At 33.1% G+C, this 25,203-nt stretch overlaps 1 protein-coding gene across 1 annotated transcript; it reads left to right on the top strand.

Moving 5' to 3' along the window:
• The first annotated feature begins 13,409 nt into the window (after window positions 1-13,409).
• LOC141703941 (DNA repair RAD52-like protein 1, mitochondrial) lies at window positions 13,410-17,055 on the top strand. The gene is made up of 4 exons (XM_074507319.1): window positions 13,410-13,808; window positions 15,562-15,599; window positions 15,691-15,785; window positions 16,555-17,055. The coding sequence occupies exons 1-4, from the start codon at window positions 13,537-13,539 to the stop codon at window positions 16,699-16,701; spliced, it is 552 nt and encodes a 183-aa protein (XP_074363420.1). The 5' UTR covers window positions 13,410-13,536; the 3' UTR covers window positions 16,702-17,055.
• Window positions 17,056-25,203: the final 8,148 nt, after the last annotated feature.

The following is a 25,203-nucleotide window of genomic DNA, read 5'->3' as shown; positions in this document are numbered from 1 at the left end:
TTAGCCAAAATTTCATCCAAAACAGAAAAATCAATTAAATTTATAACTACATAATAACTTGCAAAATATCTGAAATGATTCAAGAATAATTGAGCATACCTAACTCACTTACCAACCTTGAAAAGGTGGATTCATCAAGTGGCTTGGGGCTCACAACACACACACCATAATATTTAAACCGGTATATAAAGTATTATATGCATTGACCCTTCTTTATACAACCATGGATCGCAACAGGTTAAAGTATGAAAACAAGCCATAATCTTAAATTTTATTACATCGTACCAAATTTCAACTAATTCAACTTACAATGGCTAAGGATATCATACTTACAATCTTACACAACTCATCTATAATATAAAGCTCCTGCTAACTTGATCCAACTTAACCGAAAATCCTAGCTCGCACACTGAACATGGATTCCTCGTTACCAACAATTTCCTTTTCAACTGTTGAAAACATAAAAATTTTGCAAAAGTGAGCTTACTAGCCCAGCAAGTAATAATAGCAGCAATTGAGGTTAAACAATCACCGAATGAAATGATTCAGAAAAATCAAGTTTCTGAATAAGCAATGATCAGAATTGGATATTCACTTTTCATTTTAAAAACCAAGATTAGGTTGCTGATCAGTCACGCACTAACCCCGAGCAAGGCTCCCATCTTTGCTCTATATACTGGATCCAAGGCACGCATTGGCCTATTATGACCACGAATTTGATCTGACCACGAATCTGGTCCACATTTATAAAACCATCCAATTCTAAAATAATTCAATATGATAACCAATGTAAATCAATAAGCTGAATCATAAGCAACATTTATCTTGAAGTATAGGGTGATTCATAACACCATGAAGGCATAACAGGGAATTCAAAATGATTGGCTTTCAATCAAGGAAAGAATCAGAAAGTAGAAGACCAAGGGTCCAAGGGTTCCAAGAATTGGTCTTCTATTAGACAAGGAATAAGGGTTGGTATGTTAAGAAATTCAATATCAGAATCAGTATGTGGTAGATATGTATTTGTGGAGTAGTATCGTATGTGTATGGCTCGCATCTGGGAATTCAATAATCAATGGTTTATGAAGAATAAGGCTTATGGCTCAAGATCAATAAGAATCAGGGTTCAAGGTTAAATAGTTTAAAGTGCTTGCAATATAAAACAGGAGTTATTTTGAATAATAGCGATATATTATGAAACAGTTCGAAAATATTTGCAATATATCTTAAAAAAGGTTCAGAAGTACTTGCCTTATCATCGACGACTTCCACTTTACTCGTACTCATCTAATAGTTTTACTCATCAACCACTTTCCTTCTCTTTCTATGCCTTGCTTCTCTTTATCAATCACTTGCCTTCTCTTTCTACGCTTCGAGTCTATTTATGGATCACTGGTTTCCTCTTCTATGCCTGCTAACTCTGCTAGGCATCATGAGTATCTATTAATTATTCATACTCATATTATTCTAATCGTCACATAGACGTCATAAACTTTTATCTAACCTTCGTTCACCCAAATCTGATTTACGGATTGAAAGTTATGACTAAAACAGTCAAATCTCAACCAAATAGGCATATAACGCATCAATCAGTGAGCACGTAGCACATAACACGTAAGGTATTTGATCAAAATAATTTTCCAAAGAAGATTCGGGGTTAAAATTATCTTCCAGGTATTTAATATTAATTTTTGAACATTTTTTGGAATTAAAATGGGTCTTCGAATTATTTTATAATTAAATAATAGGGTTCGAACGCCCGAATCTGACGTTAAAATAATTTCATAATAATTATCGAGTCTTGAAAATAATTTAAAATAAAAAATTTCAAAGCTCAAAACTATTTTTCGGAATTTTTAAATCAATTTTAAATAATTAAATCTAATTATTAAATCAATTAAACTTAATTAATAATTAATTAATTAATTAATTATAAATTAATTAATTAATTAAAATAATTAAAAACTAAATAAAATTAATTAATAAACTAATTACGATTTATTTTTGAATAAATAAATAATTAAAACAATTTTCTGAATTTAAAAATAATTAAATAAACAATTTTTTCGGATTTTTAAAATAATAGAAATATCATTTTTAAAATAAAGTAAACAGAAATCATGTTTTTGTAGATTTTTAAAATAGGAATATAGAATTTGTAAACAAATGAAACTATTAGGGATCAATCTGCAATTGTCGCCCCTCCTTCCCCGTCACCTTCTCCGGTGAGTCGCCGCCGGTTGGTCGCCATTAACGGCGACCACCGAGCTTTCCGGCGACTGGAAAACCAACCCGGAACTGGACCAAATTCACAGGGAATGATCCTTAGGCTTCCAAAAAACACGACCCTATTATCAAATCGATCAAACAACGAACGAATCAACCGGAAAACGGGCCTGAAAATTATGCCGCCGCCCAGCCCGATTTTCCGGCCAACCCGTTCCAGAAACCCTCTGTTCATCACGTTTATACCAATCGATTTGTTTTTAAATGATCTACAACATGGTGCCATTAATTTCAACCAATAAACCTTAACAAAGAAATACCCAATTTTTGATTTAGAACATTCATATTAAGAACCCTAATTTTCATTTTCAAGAATCAAACATCATTTTCTCTATGTTATTGAACTTGGTTTTTGACATATAATATAGCAAAATGACCAGGAAGAAAAGATCTACATGATTATGCCATCAAATCATACAAATAACATCAAGAACAAAAATTCATATTTTAATTTATAAATAATTTGAAATAAAATAATTAAATCAGAAAATCACCTTATTTCTGCACTAAAATGGTTGATTGATTCAGAAAGGTATTTTCGAGAGCTTCGTTTTGATATATTGCACGCTTGAATCGGAGTTCGATAACGCCTTCGTTCGTGCGTTTGATTTTCAAGAACGCGACATGAATTCGACATTTTCTCTGTATTTTACGGGATTTTACTGACTGGTTATGATTATACGAATAAAATAAAATAATAAAAGGGCTATATATATTTATGGAATATTGGATCGTGTTGGATCATTTTGGATCGTTAAATTAGTTACTTAGCCGCTAAGTAACTGCAAAAACGATCCGATTTGATACCCGTATTGGATAATTATCCAAACCATGCTTCTTATAAAACATTATATATGAGAATAACATAATAATATCCCGTCTTTCGAGAATACGGGTTTTTTTTATTCACCGAAATGATTATCGTATCGAAAATCTTGCGTCGGGCCGCGCACGGGTCAAACCGTAATCCGGATCGAAAAAGTCAAAATACGGAAAATGTCCGGAATTACCAGATTAGGTTATGAAGGAGTTTACGGAAGAGTTTCGGTTTGTAAAAACGTAAAAACGGTTGAAGTCGGACGATTCCCGGCTTTATAAAATAATTTTGTAATTATTCAGAAAATAATTAATTAATTCACAAATCAGTATAAAATCATATAACAGTCCAAAAATTACCAGAAAAATTCCATAATTATCTATATTTTATTCTGGTCATAATAAAATTAACATACTTATACTGTATCAAATATAAGCATTCACATATCCACACCAATCATCAGATAATTCACCAAAAATCACATAATAATCATATAAAGTTATTTATTGATAAAAATAATTACACGCGATATCCCGGATGTTACACCAACAATTGGTTTTTCATCCACAAAATATGTGCACAGCAACTACCAGCAGCAATATATTCAGCTTTAACTGTAGAAGTAGAAACTGAATTTTGCTTTTTACTGAACCAGGACACAAGCTTGTTCCCTAGAAATTGACAGGTTCTTGTTGTACTTTTTCTGTCTATTTTACAACCTGCATAATCTGCATCTGAATAACCAGTTAGATCAAAACCAGAATCTCTAGGGTACCAAATGTCAAGTTTTGGTGTTCCCTTGAGATATCTGAAAATTCTCTTAATAGCTACTAAATGAGATTATCTAGGATCAGCCTGAAATCTAGCACAAAGACAAGTAGCAAACATTATATATGTCCTACTAGTTGTTAAGTACAAAAGTGAGCCAACCATGCCCCTATAGCTTGAAATTTCCATAGACTTTTCAGTAGTGTTTAATTCAAACTTAGTTGTAGTGGCCATGGGAGTTTTTGCAGATGTGCAATCCATTAGTTCAAACTTCTTTAAAAGATCATGAATGTATTTAGTTTGACTAATGAATATTCCATCACTAACTTGCTTAACTTAAACCAAGAAAGTAAGTTAGTTCTCCTATCATGCTCATTTCATACTTACTTTGCATCAATTTGGCAAACTTTTTGCAAAGTTTTTCATCTGTAGAGCCAAATATAATATCATCTATATAAATTTGAACAAGTATACTAGAGCCATTAACATTTCTAAAGAATAACGTTTTATCAACAGTACCTCTTGTGAAGTGATTTTCCAAAAGAAACTTTGATAAAGTGTCATACCAGGCTCTAGGTGCTTGCTTCAGTCCATAAAGTGCTTTCAAAAGATAGTAGACATGATTTGAGAAATTTGGATCTTCAAAACCAGGAGGCTGACTAACATAGACTTCTCCAAATCTCCATTCAGAAAAGCACTTTTGACATCCATTTGATAGACCTTAAAATTGGCATGAGCTGCATAGGCTAAGAAAATTCTGATGGCTTCAAGTCTTGTAACAGGAGCAAAAGTTTCATCAAAATCTATTCCTTCTTGTTGACAATAGCCCTTCACAACCAATCTAGCTTTGTTCCTTACTACTATGCCATTTTCATCCATCTTGTTTCTGAATACCCATTTGGTATCAATTGGATTCTTTCCTTTAGGCTTGGGTACCAGCTTCCATACTTTATTCCTTTCAAATTGGTTTAGGTCCTCCTGCATAGTTAAAATCCAATCAGGATCCAACAAAGCTTCTTATACCTTCTTTGGTTCTTCCTTAGATAGGAAGCTTCTGTATAGATATTCTTCTTGAGTTGCTCTCCTAGTTTGAACTCTAGAAGACACATCACCAATGATGAGATCAAAGGGGTGATCTTTTGTCCATTTTCTTTGTTGAGGTAGATTAGCTCTAGATGTAGAGGCCTCATTGTTGTCTTGATGTGTGACTGAGTTTTGATTATTAGAAACTCCCTGAGTTTGTGAATCTTTGATTTGAGAAAGGAGAATTTTCTGTAAGTGATCTATTCTGAACTTTCAGCTTCTTTCGATGACCCGACAGTTGGTGCTTGATTGTCTCCCGACGGATAAGGCAAATTATCTCCCGACGGATGAAGCATTTTGTAACTCGACAAATGTTGAATTTTGTGCTTCATTTGTAGTAGATTTTTCTGCATTATCCTTTGCCATTGTTTTCTGATCACTTTCATCATCACTATCATCACTAACCATCTCCACATTATCAAATTTGAGACTTTCATGAGAATCTTCATCTTGCAGTCCTTCAATCTCTTTATCATCAAACACAACATGTATTGATTCCATAACAATGTTGGATCTTAGATTGTAGACTCTATATGCTTTTCCCACAGCATATCCAACAAAAATTCCTTCATCTGCTTTAGCATCAAACTTCTCATGTTGATCAGTCTGACTTCTCAAGATATAACATTTGCAGCCAAAGACATGAAGAAAATTTAGAGTTGGCTTCTTGTTCTTGAACAATTGGTATGGTGGCATGCACTTTGCTTGATTCACCAAAGAAATATTCTGAGTGTAGCAGGCAGTGTTCACAGCTTCATCCCAGAAATATGTTGGTAACTTTGATTCTTCAAGCATTGTCCTTGCAGCTTAATAAGAGATTTGTTCTTTATTTCCACTACTCCATTTTGTTGTGGAGTTCTTGCTGCAGAAAACTCATGCATTATCCCATTCTCTTCACAAAATGATCTTATCATGGAATTCTTGAACTCAGTTCCATTATCACTCCTGATTCTCCTTACTTTAAAATCAGGATGATTGTTGACTTGCCTTATGTGATTGATAATGATTTCACTAGCCTCATCTTTAGACTTTAGGAAATATGTCCAAGAGAACTTTGAGAAATCATCTACAATAACTAGGCAAAATCTTTTCCTTGAGATGGACAACATATTGACTGGTGCAAACAAATCCATGTGAAGCAATTGCAAAGGTTCTTCAATTGTTGAATCAAGCTTCTTTCTGATTGATGCTTTAATCTGCTTTCCCTTTTGGCAGGCATCACACAGTCCATCCTTAGAAAACTCTACTTGAGGAATACCTCTAACCAATTATTTCTTGACAAGCTCATTCATGGTCTTGAAGTTTAGATTGGACAGCTTCTTGTGCCATAGCCAACTTTCATCTTGACTTGCTTTACTGAGAAGACAAGTAATAGATTCTGCATTTGACGAGTTGAAGTCGGCTAGATACACATTTCCTCTTCTCACACCAGTGAGAACCACTTTGTTGCTCCTTTTATTTGTCACAACACAGGCTTCTGAGTTGAAGGTTACAGAATTGCCCTTATCACAAAGCTGGTTGATACTCAACAAATTATGCTTGAGACCATCCACTTGGGCAACCTCCTCAATGATGACATTGTCTTTTGAAATCAAGCCATATCCCACAGTATAACCATTGCTGTCATCTCCAAAGGGAATACTTGGGCCAGCTCTCTCCTTGAACTCTGTGAGCAGGGTAGAATCTCCAGTCATGTGCCTTGAACAACTATTATATAGGTACCAAAGATTCTTTATGTTTCCATGCACACATCAAAATCAAATCAAGTTGATTTTTTTGGTACCGAAGTTTCCTTGGGTCCTGCCTTGTTAGCTTTCTTCTTTGGTTTCTTAGGTTTGACCTCATTTGACTTGGAAATTTCTGATTCATCCTTAGTCATTTGATTTGGACCTTTGAAACCAGTCATTAAAACAGAATTATCATGCACATTTTGATTAACAGGAAAAGGCATGATGTTTGTAAATATGTTATTCCAGTAAGGCATGATAAATGGAATTTGTGGCATACTAAATGCAGTATAATAAGGATTAGGTGCAAATGGCATATTAGCAAATTGTGCATTCATATTCTGAGCAGACATAGCATTCACAGGCATAGAAGGCATGGCATTCATGGTGGGAAAAGGAGAGGGTACAGATATATGAGTAGGCATGGCAAGTTTGCAGTTAACAGACAAATGATTAACACTACCACACTTAACACAGATTTTTCTTGGAGCATACTTATCGGGTGTGTAGTTGTTATGTTTGCTAATCCCTACTTTCCCATTTCTATTATTTTTCTTTTTAATTTTTATTTTAACCTCTATCTTTTCTAATCTGTCATTCAATTGCTTGATGGACTGATGACCAACATTCACTTTCTTCTCCTTCTTCACTTGACTTGATTCTCCTTAAACAAAGTTTTTGGAAACTGATCTATATTTCTCATTCAGCTTGGCCAGCTTGGCTTTGCTCACAGGTTTGCTTACAGCCGACGGATGAGGATTTGTGTCACTCGACGGATAATCCTTTTGATTATCCGATGGATGACTCTCATCATCCGTCGAGTCCACATCTGTTAGCAATCCTTCAACCAAATTGGATTTCATCTTCTCCTTACTCTTTTTCCAGTATGCATCACAAAAGGACTCAATATCTTGAACTTTAGTGATTTGGGCATGGACATCTCTGGATGATTTCCATGCTTTAATCACTTCTTGTTCTCGTTCAAACTGCTTCTTTAAGATCTCTTCTTTCTTCAAGGACTCAGTTAATTCATCCTTAGCAATCTTACACTCAATTCTCAATTTTTCAAATTCAATAAACTGAGATTCTAGCACATTATTCCTCTCACTTAAAAACAAATTATTTTCTTTGATTTTAGCATTTTCTTTGGTGAGAGACTTAAGTGTAACACACAAATGATATAATTTTGTGGACATGTCATTTATGGCATCATTACACTCAGCTTTAGATAAATGTGCTAGGTTAGTGGTGATTACCTGATTACTTGAAGAACTTGTTTCTGTTTTATCAGACTTGGCCATCAGGGCTAGATTGACATAGCTCACATCTTCATCTTCATCCAAACCATCAGCATGCCCAGTCATTTTCTTGTGTAATGAAAGTTCTTTCATTTTGCTTGAGCAACTCAAAATACTTCTGTTTATAATCAACGGGTTTAAACTTCTTTTTACTGGAATCTGACTTTCTACACTCACTGGCAAAGTGCCCTGCCAAGCCACATTTGAAATATTTGAATTTAGATTTATCCACCATGTTTCTATTTGGCTTGGCTGCTCCAAAGTTCTTTTTGAACTTGAGCTTGGAAAATCTTCTGGAAAGAAAATCTAAATGCTCATCAATATCATCCATGTCATTTTGGCTCAAATTGTCTTCATTTTCAGCTACCAGCCCTTTACCCTTATTCTCACAAGCCTTTGAAGTAGACTCAACAGCTTCTACATTCATCTCTTTCTCTTTCTCTAACTCAGCAACCAGTGCTATGGACCCTCCTTTCTTCCTTCCTTTCTCCATCCTCTCATTTTGCTCTATTTTAAGCTCATAAGTTTTCAGGATGCCATACAGTCTCTCCAAGATAAACTCCTTGTAGTCTTGAGAATTTCTCAATGAGACTGTTATTGGTTTTCATTCCTTTGGAAGAGATCTAAGGAACTTGAGATTGGAGTCTTTTGTCTGATAGAATCTTCCATGCAACTTCAGAGCATCAATTAGTTTTTGAAATCTACTAAAAATGTCAGTGAGAGACTCACTATCTTCACAATGAAAGTGCTCATATTACTGAATTAGCAGTTGCATCTTATTCTCCCTTACTTGCTCAGTACCATCACAGATAATTTGAATTGTGTCCCAAACCTCCTTGGCTATTTTGCAGTTAATGATGTTATCAAACATATCACCATCAACTCCACTGAACAATATATTCATGGCCTTCTTGTCTATCCTGACTTGCTCAATATCAGGATTTGACCATTCATGCCTAGGCTTAGGAACAGATGGTTCATTGCCTGTTGCAGCTCTCATTGGTACATGAGGACCTCTCTCTATGCAATCCACATAGGCCTCATCTTGAGAGAGGAGATGTAGGTGCATTTTCACCTTCCAGTGTTGATAGTTGTCTTTGTCCAGAAATGGAATCTTAACTCCAACATCCTTCTTGTTCATCTTGCTGTTTGTTGTGATCTTTAAACTCTTTGTACTTCAAGAGCTTGCTCTGATACCAATTGTTATTCCCTAACAATACAACAAGAATTAAAGAAGGGGGGTTGAATATAATTTTGGCTTCTTTTTGAGATTTTTAAAACTGTTCTAACTCAATAATATATAAGTGTTTGATTTGCAAAGTGTGGAATGAAAGAATTATATAAATTAAAACACAAGTAATAAAAATACGAGTCTTTAAACTTTCTAGTGGATTTGAATCTATCCACCATATATATATATATATATATATATATTAAGAGAACTTTGTGAAGCTTGAATAGCTCACAGCTGCTTTTACAAGTGAACAAACAAACTACAGAGAAATTCTTAACAGTTACAGCCTTTTCTATTTCTCTTCTAAATGTGTTTGCTTCGTTGTTTGTTCTACTAGTTACACTTTGTTTATATATCACCAAGTTTACATGGTAATAAGACAGGATAATAAAACAAAACCTATCAAGTCTAACTCCATGCTGCTTCATTACTCTATTCCAGCATCTTTGAATAACTTCATAATAGCATGGAAATGGTAATACTTCTTTGTTCTCAAAACCCTGCTAAACAGGCCGCCACATTCCTTTTGCAAACACCCAACGCATGTGACTGTATTGTCACTGTTAACATATACATATATTTGAATTGATCATCCGTCAGGTAAATGCTTGTTATCCGTCGGATAGCCTTGTTGATCATCCATCGGGTAGCTATGTTGATCATCCGTCGAGTAGCTATTTGACACTTGACTCCATTTCATTTATGCAGAATTACAAGACATCTAATATTTACAATTAATCAACCTATTCTGCATATCTACTAGTAATCAACATAACTCATATGCTACTACAAAATCTACATAAAGTTGTTTGCAGAAATGTGCTACATTACTTATTGTTACATAAGCTACTCACCCGGTGGATATCAATTAGTCATCCGTCGGGACTATATTGAATCATCCGTCGGGACTATAATTGATCATCCGTTGGGTGCTACAAAATTCACTAAGTTAAATCTACTAAGGTGTTTTGTTTAGTTTATCATCAAGTACACAACATATTCCTAACACATAGCCCTGGTAGAAAATTGTGTATCAATGTGTTTGAAATATATTTTTATTATTTTTATCATTTTTTTCATTTATGATATGTGTTATTATAATATTTTTACTTCAATTAGTGCATAATTTAGTAATGCACATTCATACGAGAATTAAAAATAGTAGGCAAAATAATTCTTAAATGTGTTTCATATCACAAATTATAACTTAAATACATATCGAATAATTATGATTTGTCTAGGTATTTGCGAACATTTGTCAAATCCTTATATTTAATTTTATTTGATACGTTGCAATCATTAAATTATCATTTCTCCATTACGCGGCATACGTGCACACACACTTATGTATCGTATATATGATTACAAATACATGATTGATGGTCACGTGATCCGATTATTATATACTTAATGACAAACGATTAATATTTAATTTTAGTCAATCAAGCATCAATACTGAAAGTGACATTAAAAAAATTGTCTATTAAAAAGACTAACTACTGATATTATTTTACTAATATGAATAATTTAGAAGTGTAAAAGTTGATTACATATGATACAGATCATTAATTCATACTACAATATTGTACCATCAAAATCTGTAAATGTAAAAATAAAATATGACAAAAATAATTAAATAGTTTCAATAATTAAATTTTAAATATTGATCCATTCATATCACACAGTCATATTATGTGTTTCGATGAAGACACATATGTTTCAGTGGAACAATGCTATAAAGTTGAATAAACTAATTAATACGAGTTCGATTCCTATTAACAATTTTTTTAAAATAATTAATAACTAATAAACATGGAGTAAAATGGTTAAAATTTCAGATGAATTTAGAATCTAATAAAATATTAATTACTTTACATTACTAACTTATACTGTATAATAATATAATACCAAGTACAAAATGTTAAAAGAAAAAAAATGATTAAGAATTATCGGTACCAAATATTTATTCTTTAAACAAACACATAAGCACACCTAATACGTGCACGATTCACATGGTTATGGTATGCTAAAGTGTGGATCAATAGTAATATCAATGTTCGATTCTCATGAAAAATAATTTTTAATGCATCACAAATATAAGCGTAATTTAGACATTTTAAATTTAATAAATCGTTTCACTAATTAAATGAAATAAAATGTCTTACCAATGCAATATTTGGCGGAGTGACCTAGTAGTATGATAATGTGCAGAGCAGAGCAATAGTCACATTAAGGTTCGATTCTTATGAGGAACAATTTTTTAATGCGTCACTAATATAAGAGTAATTTAGATATTTTAAAATGAATAATTTGTCTCACCTATTATATACAAAAAAATGTTAACCAATCACCAATGACCCATGTTAATCTATTATATAGATATAATAATATAAATAATATATCAAATAATAATATTAAAATATATCTGACTTTTTTAATTAATACTTCCTATTAATTCTCGATTTTCGATTAATTCTAAATCCTCAACCGACCGACTCCGGGGTCAGGTTTTTTCCAACAGTGCAAATAGTTAAATGCAATTCGATTTTTGAATTTTTTTTTGAAATTTTTTGTTTCTTGCATTTTAGTATATTTAGAAATAGTTTATGTCTAACCAAATATATAGTTTGGTTAGATTTTATTTTATTTTAATATCGTATTATTATGTAGATTCTTTTTTATTTTTAATATATTTTTCTTATTTCATTTATTCTTATTTTCAGGATGATTGGGAGAGTGTACTTTGGATTTTTTTCAGACTTTATGTCACAATAATCTAACAAGGGATCTTAAAGCACATAATAATTTAGTTTCAAAATGATGATACGAGAGTTTCTTGTACTTATCGGAAAACAATAGTTATTATTAATGGGTTAAATCTCAAAGTAGTCACTAAACTGAAAGGCACATATCAAAAAACTCATCCTAGTTATTGGCGTCTTATTTGCACCACTAGTTGAAAGTAATGATAACACCGTTAACCTTACATTTTGACTTGACGGAAGAAACATTGACTTTGACAAAAGTAATAGCTGGAATGACGTAACCCACATGGAAGGTCCCTGTTGTTTTCAATCTTTTAATATCAAATCAATTTTATTTCTTAAAACTCAAAATGCTTCAATCAAATTTTATAAAAAGTTTATATAATATTCTAAAATTAGAAATATGTTAATTGTTTTTTCTAAATTTATAAATTGGTCACAAAATTTTAAAAAAAGAATTATGACAATAAAAATTCTTATTTTTTAATTTACAAAAATATTCAGGTTTATTTTAAAAAATTAACATTGATTATATATATATATATTTCTATAATTTTCTTTTAATTTATAAAATTCAAAAAAAATGTTGAATTAATTATTAATAATGAAAGAAACAAAAAGAATTGTTCATATTTTTTAATTAATTCTAACATTAATAACTTTTGACATTAGATTACTTGGAGATAAGTGATTTTTTTTAAAAAATAAACAATATAATTTGGATATAAAAATGAAAATGAAAAAGTTACTAAAACACAAAAAATATATTAAGAAAAGAATAAGTCAAGATCATGTACACAGAAGCAAAAAGGACATGGCTCACTCTGTTAATAACATGTAAAACATCACAAATATTATGTTATAAACACATACCATCTATGTTGATTATGCATCAAACCCATTTTGCAACTCATTCTCTTCTTCCGAGTATTCAAAATTGTTTAAATTTCATTTTTGTGTGTATATATAAATGTATATATATATATATATATATATGTTTGTGTGCTTAATTCAGTTAATATATTTTAGCAGGGTTCTTGGAAGCCACGTATCATATCACGTGTGCCACGTCAATACATGTTTAAGTCTCTTAACGTAAAAAAAAATTTGTTAGGTCAATGGAGCTGACTAACGGCTCTATCATTACTTGTTACTATAGTGATACAAATGAGTTCCCGATAAGTGGAGTGAGTTTTATGATATATGCTCTTTAGTTCAATGACCACTTTGAGATTTAACCCTATTATTAATTTTGTATAAATGTGAGTTATAGAGGGCACTCTTTTTCCTCGGTTATCTATTTCATACATTAAATTTTTATTGTCTAAATGTCCGGAGATAATTTAGGTGCCTTTCGATTAGATTATGAACTTGCTGACTGGAAGATATACACTTTTGTATTTCGAAATTTTATGAATGAATTTTTCATTCTCGACAAAAAAAACGAAAGGAAATAAATAGTTCCCCACTTCCACTTTACCCAAACGCCTCAATGATAATTGTCTTAAACCCTTAAAACGCAGTGGGTTTAGACAGTGCCGTCACAAAACCAAGTCAAATGGCGTTTCGTTCCCTAATAAAATCAAGCGCGGCCGTTAAAACCTTTTCTCCGGCACCGTTTCACCATCAAATATACCGGACGTTCGCCGGAAAAAAGGTGAAAGAAGAGAAAGCAGAAGTGTCATTACCTGAGTACAACGACGGCGTTCCGACATCAGGAATAAGCAGACCACTGTCAGAAATACTGAAAGAGATTAACAAGAGAGTCCCTGATTCTCTTGTTAAACTTCGCACTGAACCTAATGGCTTTTCCGTTAAATACATCCCTTGGTATTTATATACCTCTTTTATTTATTTCGCTTTTTAAGATATTTTTTATTTATTTGTTGTGTTTTTGTATATCATTTTTCTTGTTTTTTTAAGATGTGAGTTGTTTTTATCTTTTTGAGATTGAATATGCGGGTTTGATTTATTTGTGGTTTTAAATTTAAGAGTTGCAAGATTAACGGGTTTTTAGAATTTGAGCTTGGTGCAGAGTAGTATATGTGATTGTATGGTTGTTAGCTAAGCTATAATAAGCTATGATGTTTATTTATATGTAGTACATTGGAATATTGCTTGCTGGGGGTGCTCCGGTGCCACTATCAGAATTTGGTACCTTTTTTATTAATTTTTTTATTTTGCTTAGGCTAGACAATTCTGAGCATTTTAGCCTAGGGGATATTCATTTTTTTGTTGATGAGATGTCGAGGGTGCTAGGTTTGGTAAAGGTGTGACAATCTAGCTTATATTATGAGCCCAAATAAAAAATGTATGTAGGTTTACTCTGAATTGGAATATTGAGTAACTAAGAATGAATTTTTGCCTTGCAAAAAGAAACTAATACTAGACATAGTGTGTTGGTTTTCTATATGATGATGGTTAAAAATACAAGCTATTGGTATGGGTATCTGTACAAATCTAAGAAGAGGACGACAAAGTATGACAAGCGCTCATGTTAAAATAATCGTGTGTGACAATTGTAGAAATTAATCTAGCTGAATCCTGTTGATGATTGTCAAGGAGAACCTGTCACATTTTAGCGGTGAATGTGGACTATGTAGTAGTTCACTTTCGTCTCCTTGAGCAGATATATACATGTCGTATGTACCACACTTCTATGGAGGGATGTCACTGAATCTTTTAGTGATTCCGTTTGTCCGATTTATGAAACTACCTAATAATGGATAGAATTTTATGTTTTTTCCCTTGTTAGTTAATATGGTTTGATTTAGCAAAATGATAATAGTTAGCAATGGGAGTAGGTTAAGGCATTAAGCTTAACATTATCAAGACAAGTGACAACCATCTCAGAGTTTAAGATACCATATAGCTGTCATATTTGAAAAGATCAACTGATCAAGGTCCTCCCAAAGCTGCGAAGCTCTTTTCATCGACAGGAGCGCGATTAAGAAAAAAAACCCGATATATATCATAGTATGTAATGACTAACATAATTAAGTAGAAATTTACATTGCCCAAGACAAACAAGTTTTAGGAGTATGGAGTCACAATGCAAAACTCTGATTTATATTTGTAAAAAAAATTTAAATACTAATTACATTAATTTGTGCTCATTCTTAAACAATATCTTTGTCTACAAGAAGAGTATAAAAATCTTATTTATGATTAATGATTAAAATTTCCGGGCATGTATTAAAAAATAGATCAGATTTGGTCAGCTCCTTGTTCTCAAAAGCGCTAGCTTCCCCCTTCCCGTTTATCACTAATTAAGCAGTGCTTCTTATAAGTTGTTGAGACTATTCAAAGCAACGCAACAACTCGGGTTCAAACTGTGTTTCAGGCTCAATAGAGAGACTAAGCACGCTTTTGCGCAACTATGATATACCTTGTTTTTAAGAAACCAATATGTCATGTGTTTATGTAGCCTGATTTTGGAATATATTGATAACTTAAATCTGAGTTTGGTTTAAGTTGTTGCTTTATGATCCCTAAAGCTGCTATATCTGCTATGATCTTAAATAAAGTGAACTAAGTTTGATTGGACACTAAAATGAATATTCACAATGTTTTTTCTTTGCAGGCATATTGTAAATAGAATTCTAAACTTGCATGCCCCGGGTATGTCATTAAACCTACATGTCATTGTACGCCTGTGTTACCAAGTCAGTTTTGGTGTTTTTGATCAAAATATTTCAATCACTTATTGCAGAATGGTCTGGTGAAGTACGGAGCATCACTTATTCCGCTGATGGAAAATCTGTATCTGTTGTTTATCGTGTAACGCTCTATGGGACTGATGCAGAGGTATATACTCACCTCCATGCTTAATTGCATAATAGCATATTTAATAAACATTGTCTTGTTGCGTGCTGCCGTGCTCTATGTTTACAAACAAACCGTTACTGTTATAGCGCAAAGGTTTTCCGTCGCTAATGTTAATAACTTGTCTGGAAATCTGATTCCCCCCTCCCCCCAAAAAAAATAGAACAATCAGTAGTCAGTACATCACATCTCATAAATTACCTCTGTAGCTTTTACATGAAATCTTATAAACATGCAAGAGCCCTGGGACTGTTTTGACGCGTATTATGACTTCATACATCATACGAATGGGAAAAAACTTTTTAGAGTGGCTTTTAAGAGGAGATGTTAATCTGATCACAGTTTGGTATCTTCGAAAATTGTTGTGTCCAGAAATCTGGTCATTTGTTGTCCAAACACAGATGTATGACCAACTTCAAACATTTTCAGAATGTCACGGGAAAATGTTATTTGAAAATATAAAATGAGATGAAATATGTAAAAACGAAGGATATGTAGTGCTTTAGTTTATAGATCCTTCAGTTTCTAATGAAGATTTGTTAGTATTATCAATATCTGACCTGGTTGATTACTATCGAAAGTATTGGTAAAAGGCAAGTGTTGTCGGTACACAGATATGACAAAATCGCAACTGTGCCTTGATTCAGTCTCTTAGTTGGTTCGTATTTTAATTAAATCGTTAGTTATAACCTAAAAGTTTTATGATTATTTGCTAACTTCGTTTTGGACTTTGTCTTCTTAATTTAACTAGATCTTTCGTGAATCCACTGGCACTGCATCTGTAAACGAGGCAGTGGGGTATGGAGATCCTGTGCAGAAAGCAGAAGGAATGGCATTTCGTCGGGCCTGTGCACGTTTTGGACTTGGGCTTCACCTTTACCACGAGGAGTTGTTGTAGCAAGGTGGGCTTGTCAGTTGAGATTAGCTGCTCTTTGTTAATGCTCTGGCATGCTTATGATTTTGGTCTATGCCCGCATTAGCTCCTGTAAGTATCCTAATGTAAGCCAAATTAACAGTGCTATCTTATAATATGGTTATCTTATGACAAGAATTGCAGACAGGTTGTATGCTTATTCTTAAGGGCAGCAACTTTTTGGAATGTGTAAAGATGTGTACTATCTTTGCTAACTTAATTGTAGATGTCTACCTTGCTTAATGCTTGGGTTTGAGATTGCTCATCTATGTTGAAATAGGGTGGCAAATTCGAGTTTGTGATTGTGCTCGGGTTCTTAAATCGAGTCATTTTGGGTCAGATTGGCTTATTTAAGTTGTGTCGGTGTTATTTTTGTGTTTCGTCTCTATAAACGGTGATATGTTGGATGTTTGGATATTAAATCACACAAGTACTTGAAAAATGTAAGTAGGATTTGTCCCAAATGGCCATTATGGGTTTTAGGTATAGAGAACTTAGAACTTAGAAGTGGTGATCAAATTTTAAAGGTAAAAGAAGTAATGATGAAGGCAATGTTTAGACAACAGAAACAGCCGCATGTGTAATTAGTCAGTTACAGGAGGTGAGACATTGTGGGTGTGTCTTAATTTTGTTGAAAAAAGTTGGAGACAGCTGCTATGCTCAAGTTTAGCTGCCAGAGCAGATTCCCCAACACCTTTTTTTGGTGTGCTCTCCTTTACTCAATTAATCAGTACAGCCACACCTTCACTGTATTTCTCCAAGATCCAATTGTTAAAAAAAACTCTCATCAACCATAAAGATGTTATATTTATTAGATCTTGCTGGGAAAAAAGGTTCTCAATTTATATTGTACAAACAGTAACTTTTGTTCTTCGTGGTTGAACCTATTTGATTATATGTTTATTATTTTGAATTTGTTTGTACCCGGCTTAGACTGAAGATTTAAGACTACGTAGTTGGACAGAATGAAGGACGGCTAGTAAAATCAACTGATATTTTCTTCAGAGTCTCTGCTAATCTTGAAAAACAAGTTGGTTTTTCTTTTTCTTTATAAATCCCTACTAGTTCTAATGGGGTTATTAGAATGATTTTGGTTGTATATTATGTTTTTCACAAGTTGAGGAATAAACGAAGATTGACATGTTAGTTCTAGAAGAGATTACCTGGTTCATGCTGTATCAACAATGCCAACAATGCCATTGCAGATGAGTTCATGCATGTTATTGTGTAAATAAATGTGATAAGTAATTAGTATAAAAATCTCGATTCACATGCCAATGTACATTACGTTTATCCTCTCGAATCTAGCCTCCGTGTAATCATATATATCAATTACTATATCGTAATATTCATTTTTTAATCATCACACCTACAAAATTCTCATCATCAAACCTTGGAATTATTAGGCTCTACTATTGGGGATTGAGATAAATTGCAGGTGTGATTTCTTTCAAATATAAACTTTTATTTTCTCCTTTTATAAGGGCTATGTCCAATTACTATTTGGCACCAAAAAAATACATTTTTAGTGCTAAAATTAAACTTCAACTTCAAAATTATTTTTGTATCCCCTTCATATGCTACATTCTTTCTTGTTCCAAAATAAAGTTTCTAACTCTAATTCTATTTTAGCGTGTCCTTCATATCTACGCTGAAAAATCGACATTTAAAGCCCATTCTGGTCAACGCTAAAAGTAATTTTTTTTCTAGTGATTACATTTAAGTTGAACTTTTTTCACGTTGGGTTTCAAATTATTAGCTTAGCAAAATAGCACTCAGCAGGCCTCCGCTAATTCTCATATTACCTTGGTATTCTGACTGAGAAATGGCATAAATCGCACCATACTTACGGTTTAATTATATATAAAAAATCATTCAAATAAAAAATATATAAGTTTGTTATTTCAGAAAATGAACCGAACAAAGTAGACTAACATATGATTTAAAATAATAATAATAATAATAATAATAATAATAATAATAATAATAATAAACTTCCACATCAATCTATACACTATATTATAATAGACAAAACATTTAAAGTTTGGTAGTCGGTCGGTCGGTACTTGCTGAAATTACTTAATTATCCTAAATAATATATTTAATAAACTAATTAATATTAAAGTCAAGTTCTACTTTTTCTATTCATATTCATTTAATTGATATAAAAATATATACTCTACAATTATTTGTCTATAGAACCGCCGCTGCTAGGACATGCTCGCCCTGCCTGAGTCACCTTTATCGATTCCCTTGGTTCTCAAATTCTCCTTCTCGCTGAAGACATGGTTAATAAATAACCAAATTAAAGAAGCGGATAATATAAATTATATTTTTTATTTATAATAACCGGAATGAACTATAATTTGGTTCAATGGTTATTCCCTAATTTTAGTTATTAAAAAAATAGTATTATATATCCATTAAACTATTAAATTATTAAACTACCACACACATGATCTACTTATCCTACTAAACTACAACCACAATTTTTTATATTATTAAAAATAAATAAAAAAGTAGTGTTATATATCCACTAAACTAATAAATTGTTAAACTACCAGATATAGTATATTTATCCTACTAAAATACGACCACGGGTTATCATATTATTATTATTTTTAATTTATTATTATATATTTATATAAATAATTTTGAAATTGTAATATGATAGGATAAATAAAAAATTGTTATAAAATACCGGCTATAGTAACAATAAAAGAGCTGCTAAAAGAACTACTATATTTGATCGGAGAGAGAGCAAGATGAGTAAGAGAAAGAGCAGAGAAAGAATGCTCGGGTGCCATTCTCATTCACAAATTCAAACTATATTTATAGCAAGTGAAAGGGGACATGTAATTAATTCATATGGTAACAATTCTACACCTAGAACTTAGCCTTACTATTACAATATTTGACCACATGGCAAAATCAATTCACAACACTCCCCTTTGATTGTCATTGTGGTATGGATCATACACTGCCTCGTTAAAACCTTGTCAAAGAAAAATCCAGTGAGATAAAAATTTTGACGAAGGAAAAAGAGTACAATCTCCCCTTGAAAAACTAATCCTTCTCTGAATTTTGTTGAAACAAATTCTTGAGTCGGCGCATTCCAATCTTTTGTCGTAATTTCCCAAATGTTGAATTTGGTAATGATTTCGTGAATAAATCAGCAAGGTTGTCACATGACCGAATTTGTTGTACATCAATTTCACCATTCTTTTGAACCTCATGAGTGTAAAAGAATTTTGGTGAAATGTGCTTCGTCCTATCTCCTTTGATATATCATTCCTTGAGTTGATCAATGCATGCAGTGTTATCCTCAAACATAATGGTAGGACTTCTAGTGATATCTGATAATCCACATGATTTTCGAATATTCTTGATGATAGATCGCAACCAAACACATTCTCTACTGGCTTCATGAATTGCAATGAGTTCTGAGTGATTTGTTGAGGTTGCCACTGTAGTTTGCTTCGTAGATTTTCAGAAAATGGCTGTACCGCAATATGTAAACACATATCCTGTTTGTGATTTACCAAAATGAGGATCTGACAAATATCCAGTGTCTGCATATCCAATCAACTGAGATGTCGAGTTTTTCGGGAAGAATAATCCAAAGTCTGTTGTTCCACGAAGATAACGGAATATATGTTTGATCCTATTCCAATGTCTGTCCATTGGAGCAGAGCTAAATCTAGCCAATAAATTCACAGTAAATGCAATATCTGGCCTTGTATTATTTGCAAGATACATAAGTGCACCAATTGCACCTAGATATGGGATTTCAGGACCAAGAACCTCTTCATCATCTTCTCGTGGTCGAAATGGATCTTTATCAGGCTCTAAAGATCTAACCACCATTGGAGTAGTCAATGGATGAGATTTATCCATGTAAAATCTGTTCAAAACCTTTTCTGTATATGTAGATTGGTGGAGGAAAATTCCCGATGACAAGTGCTCGACTTGTATACCAAGGCAATATTTTGTCCTTCCAAGATCTTTCATTTCAAACTCTGTCTTTAGATATATGACAGCTTCATCGACCTCTGTAGTTGTTCCTACAAGGTTTAAATCATCCACATATACAACAATAATCACAAAACCAGATTGTGATTTTTTGATAAAAACACATGGAGAAATTTGATTACTAATATACCCATTCTTTTGTAAATAATGACTAAGTCTGTTATACCACATACGACCAGATTGTTTCAGTCCATACAATGATCGTTGAAGTTTAATGAAGTATATATGACGAGGTTTCTTGAACTCATCCATTTTTAACCCTTCTGGGATTTTCATAAAGATTTCACTATCAAGTGAACTATATAGGTATGCAGTAACGACGTCCATAAGACGTGTTTCCAAATTTTCTTTAGATGCCATACCTAATATAAAACGAAAGGTAATTTCATCCATCACTGGTGAGTATGTCTCTTGATAATCAATGTCAGGCCTTTGAGAAAACTCATGTGCTACAAGTCGGGCTTTGTATCTCATAATTTTATTCTTTTCATTTCGTTTCCTTATGAATACCCATTTATTCCCAACAGGGTTCACACCAATTGGTGTTTGGACAACAGGTCCAAATACTTCTCTTTTACGCAATGAATTTAATTCTGTTTGGATTGCGTCTTTCCATTTTGGCCAGTCTTTTCTTCGACGACATTCATCTACACTTTGTGGTTCAGGATCACAATTTATGTCGACATCCAATGTCACAGAATACACAAATACATCATCGATTATGGTTTTACTTCGATCCCATAATTTCATATCATGCACATAATTTATTGAAATTTCATGATTGTTTAATCCCGTATCTTCGGGGACTGGAATCTCTTCAGGAGATAATACCACTTCAGGGGTATTTGCTTCTTCTGGAGCATGTGCCACTTCAGGGGCAACTTTCTTTATTTTTCTTTTTCGTGGTGTAATATCTTTTGCACCGACCGGTCTACCGCGTTTCAGGCGTGGCTTTGATTCTGTAACCAATTCTTTTGTATCTGATTTTTGAATTGGTATATCTATTCTAGATGGAGTATTTACTGCAGGTATATGAGATTTAGTTATATTTCTAGAATCATTAAATGCGCCAGGCATTTGGTTTGCGATATTTTGTATATGAATAATTCTTTTAACTTCAAGTTCGCATTGACTGGTACGTGAATCTAGAAAATATAATCCTGATGCATTCCATGTTATGTCAGGATTAACTTTATTTGAATATTTATCTCCCACTAAGGGAGGAAACATAGACTCGTCAAAATGACAATCTGCATATCTTGCGGTAAACAAGTCTCCAGTTAGAGGTTCCATATATCTAATTATAGATGTGTAATCAAAACCAACGTAGATACCTATTCTTCTTTGAGCTCCCATCTTCGATCTTTGTGGTGGAGCAATCGGTACATATACAGCACTTCCGAAAATTTTGAAGTGAGAAATATTAGGAACTTGACCAAGTACCAGTTGTAGCGGAGAATGTTGTTTGTAGGAAGTTGGTCTAATCCTAATAATATTAGCAGCATGAAGTATTGCGTGACCCCAAATAGATGTAGGTAATTTTGCTTTTAACAATAACGGTCTTGCAATAAGTTTGATTCTTTTGATAAAAGACTCAGCTAACCCATTTTGTGTATGTACATGAGGAAATGGGTGTTCAAATGAGATTCCTACAGACATGCAATAGTCGACAAAAGTTGCAGATGTGAATTCGCCGGCATTATCTAAACGAATTGGCTTGATGCAATGATCTGGAAATTGAGCTCGTAATTTGATTATTTGGGCAAGTAATTTTGCAAAAGCATCATTACGAGTTGAGAGAAGACAAACATGAGACCATCTAGTTGAGGCATCGATTAATACCATGAAGTACCTAAATGGGCCAGATGATGGGTGTATAGGTCCACATGTGTCGCCTTGGATCCTTTCTAGAAAAGTCGGGCTTTCAAGCTGAACTTTAGTAGGGGATGGTCGAGTAATCAGTTTTCCTAAAGAACATGCTGAACATGGAAGGTCATTGTTGGAAAGAACTTTAAAATCTTTAAGAGGATGACCAGTAGAATTCTCTATAATACGGCGCATCATAGAGACGCCAGGATGACCTAATCTTTCATGCCAAAGTGTAAAAGATTTTGGATCTATGAGTTTGGAAGCAATGATATTGTGCGACTCAATAGTTCTAATTTTCATCATATATAATCCTGAGGAAAGTGAGTGAAACTTTTCTAAGATTTTCTTGTTGCTAGGATTAACGGAAGTAATAAGAAGATATTCTCTATTAGCCTCAGAGGTAGTTTCGATGTGAAAAATATTGAGTCGGATATCTTTAAAACTAAGAAGATTTCTAGTAGACTTACTAGAATATAATGCATTTGGAATGTGTATGTGGGTACCATTAGGTAGGACGAAATTAGCTTTTCCAAAACCTTCGATTATATTAGATACGCGGGAATTCGTTCCGACTTGAGCTTCAGTTTTGGTTATTTGGGTAAAATATTTTTGGTTCTGTAGAATCGTATGAGTTGTACCACAATCATCAATGCATATATCTTCAGAATCCATTCTGTATATAATTAAGAAACATAATTTATTTGATAAGAACATAACACACTACATAGTTCAAACAAAATAAAGCACACAATACATACTACTATAGTAATTATATGAAACTAATCTTCAGCCTCCCATATGGGAGTTTCGTTAGGTTCATTCGGACCATTAATGTTTATTCCTCCAGTTGTGATTCTCGGAAAATCATCTATGTTATTGTTGGCGAAATTTGTTTCTACCATTTTCTCTTTTGATTTTTGAGAAGATTGGTATAGCTTAACAAGATGATCCGGGGCATGACAATTACGTGTCCAGTGCCCATCCATGCCGCACCTATAACAAACATTTTCAGTTTTTCCTCCTCGTGGTGCCTTTCTTTTACTCTGTGATTCAGATTGTCACTTCCGGTGACCAGAGTTGTTATATGGACGAAAATGCCCGTGGCTCCGACCTCGTCCACGGTACCGCCCTTGACCCCGTCCACCTCTATACCCTTTTCCACGTACATTCTGCTGGAATGACATGTTATTTACTTCAGGTAATGGGGCAAATCGTGTTGGACAGGATTGATGATTCTTAATCACCAATTCATGATTTTGTTCAGCAACGAGGAGAGTTGATAGAAGATCCCCGAACTTAGTAAATTTGTGCTCCCTGTACATCTCTGCTAAGTTGATATTGTTGGAGTGAAAAGTTGATAATGTTTAATCGATTTTTCTTTTTTCCGTAACTTTCGCACCACACATAATAAGCCTAGAACTTATTTTGAACAAAGCAGAGCTATATGCTCGGACACTCTTAAAATCCTGAAGTCTTAAATTAACCCAATCATTTTCAGCTGCAGGTAGATAAACTAATTTCTGGTGATCGAACCTATCCTTTAGATTTTCCCATAAAATAAAGGGATCCTCGACTTCCAAGTACTTAGATTTTAAATCTTCATGCATGTGGTGTCGGAGAAAAATTATAGAGGTAAAGTTTTCTTCAACCGTAGATTTATTTTCTGCCTTTATTGTATCACTTAATTTTTTTGAACCCAAATGCAACTTTACATCTTGTACCCATGATAAATAATTATCGCCAGAAATATCCAAAGCAACGAACGACAAGCTTGTAATATTTGTCATACTAAATCTGAATTTACACGAAAATTATTAAATTTTAATTCATCAATGTAAATATTACATAAAATCTTAGTTAATCGGATGCGTTAACATGTACGCAATAATCAATGTATATATCATTATTATCATTGATAATATAAACAGATCTATATATAAAATGACAAATGGATTTTCACCCGCCATACGGACGTCTGCGTATGCAGGTTATCTCCAATCAATAATAAATTAAAGTGGACAATCCTGCATAAGTTAGTTAGGGGCAAAAAGTTATTATACGATAGTTATACAAATTATAAATTAAGGTTCCCACTATACTTCGGTATTACCCAAAATTAAATGGTACCGTAAAATAATAGGCAGTGCTCCGGCCATACATATTTAAATTATTAGTAGATGATATAACCACGTCTACTTCGGTCATATATATATATTTAAATTATATGTAGAGGGTGTAATCACGTCTACTCATATATATGTACATTTAAATTAAAAGTATACCTTCTCAATTTCGGCAGGGCTTCATGCTGATAACGTGTTATAAAATACCGGTTATAATAACAATAAAAGAGTTGCTAAAAGAACTACTATATTTGATCGGAGAGAGAGCAAGATGAGTAAGAGAAAAAGCAGAGAAAGAATGCTCGGGTGTCATTCTCATTCACAAATTGAAGTTATATTTATAGCAAGTGAAAGGAGACATGTAATTAATTCATATGGTAACAATTCTACACCTAGAACTTAGCCTTACTATTACAATATTTGACCACATGGCAAAATCAATTCACAACAAAAATTTAAATAT

Source organism: Apium graveolens, unplaced genomic scaffold (genome assembly GCF_009905375.1).
Source record: "Apium graveolens cultivar Ventura unplaced genomic scaffold, ASM990537v1 ctg7203, whole genome shotgun sequence".
Lineage (NCBI taxonomy): Eukaryota > Viridiplantae > Streptophyta > Magnoliopsida > Apiales > Apiaceae > Apium > Apium graveolens.
The sequence above is the reverse complement of the archived record's forward strand: the minus strand, read 5'-3'. Positions and strand labels throughout refer to the sequence as shown.

Excerpts from the sequence above, each read along its gene's own strand:
- LOC141703941 (XM_074507319.1), top strand. The coding sequence starts at position 13,537 with ATGGCGTTTCGTTCCCTAATAAAATCAAGCGCGGCCGTTAAAACCTTT. Across the intron at positions 15,600-15,690 it reads TCTAAACTTGCATGCCCCGG|AATGGTCTGGTGAAGTACGG; the intron begins GTATGTCATTAA and ends CACTTATTGCAG. Across the intron at positions 15,786-16,554 it reads TCTATGGGACTGATGCAGAG|ATCTTTCGTGAATCCACTGG; the intron begins GTATATACTCAC and ends TAATTTAACTAG.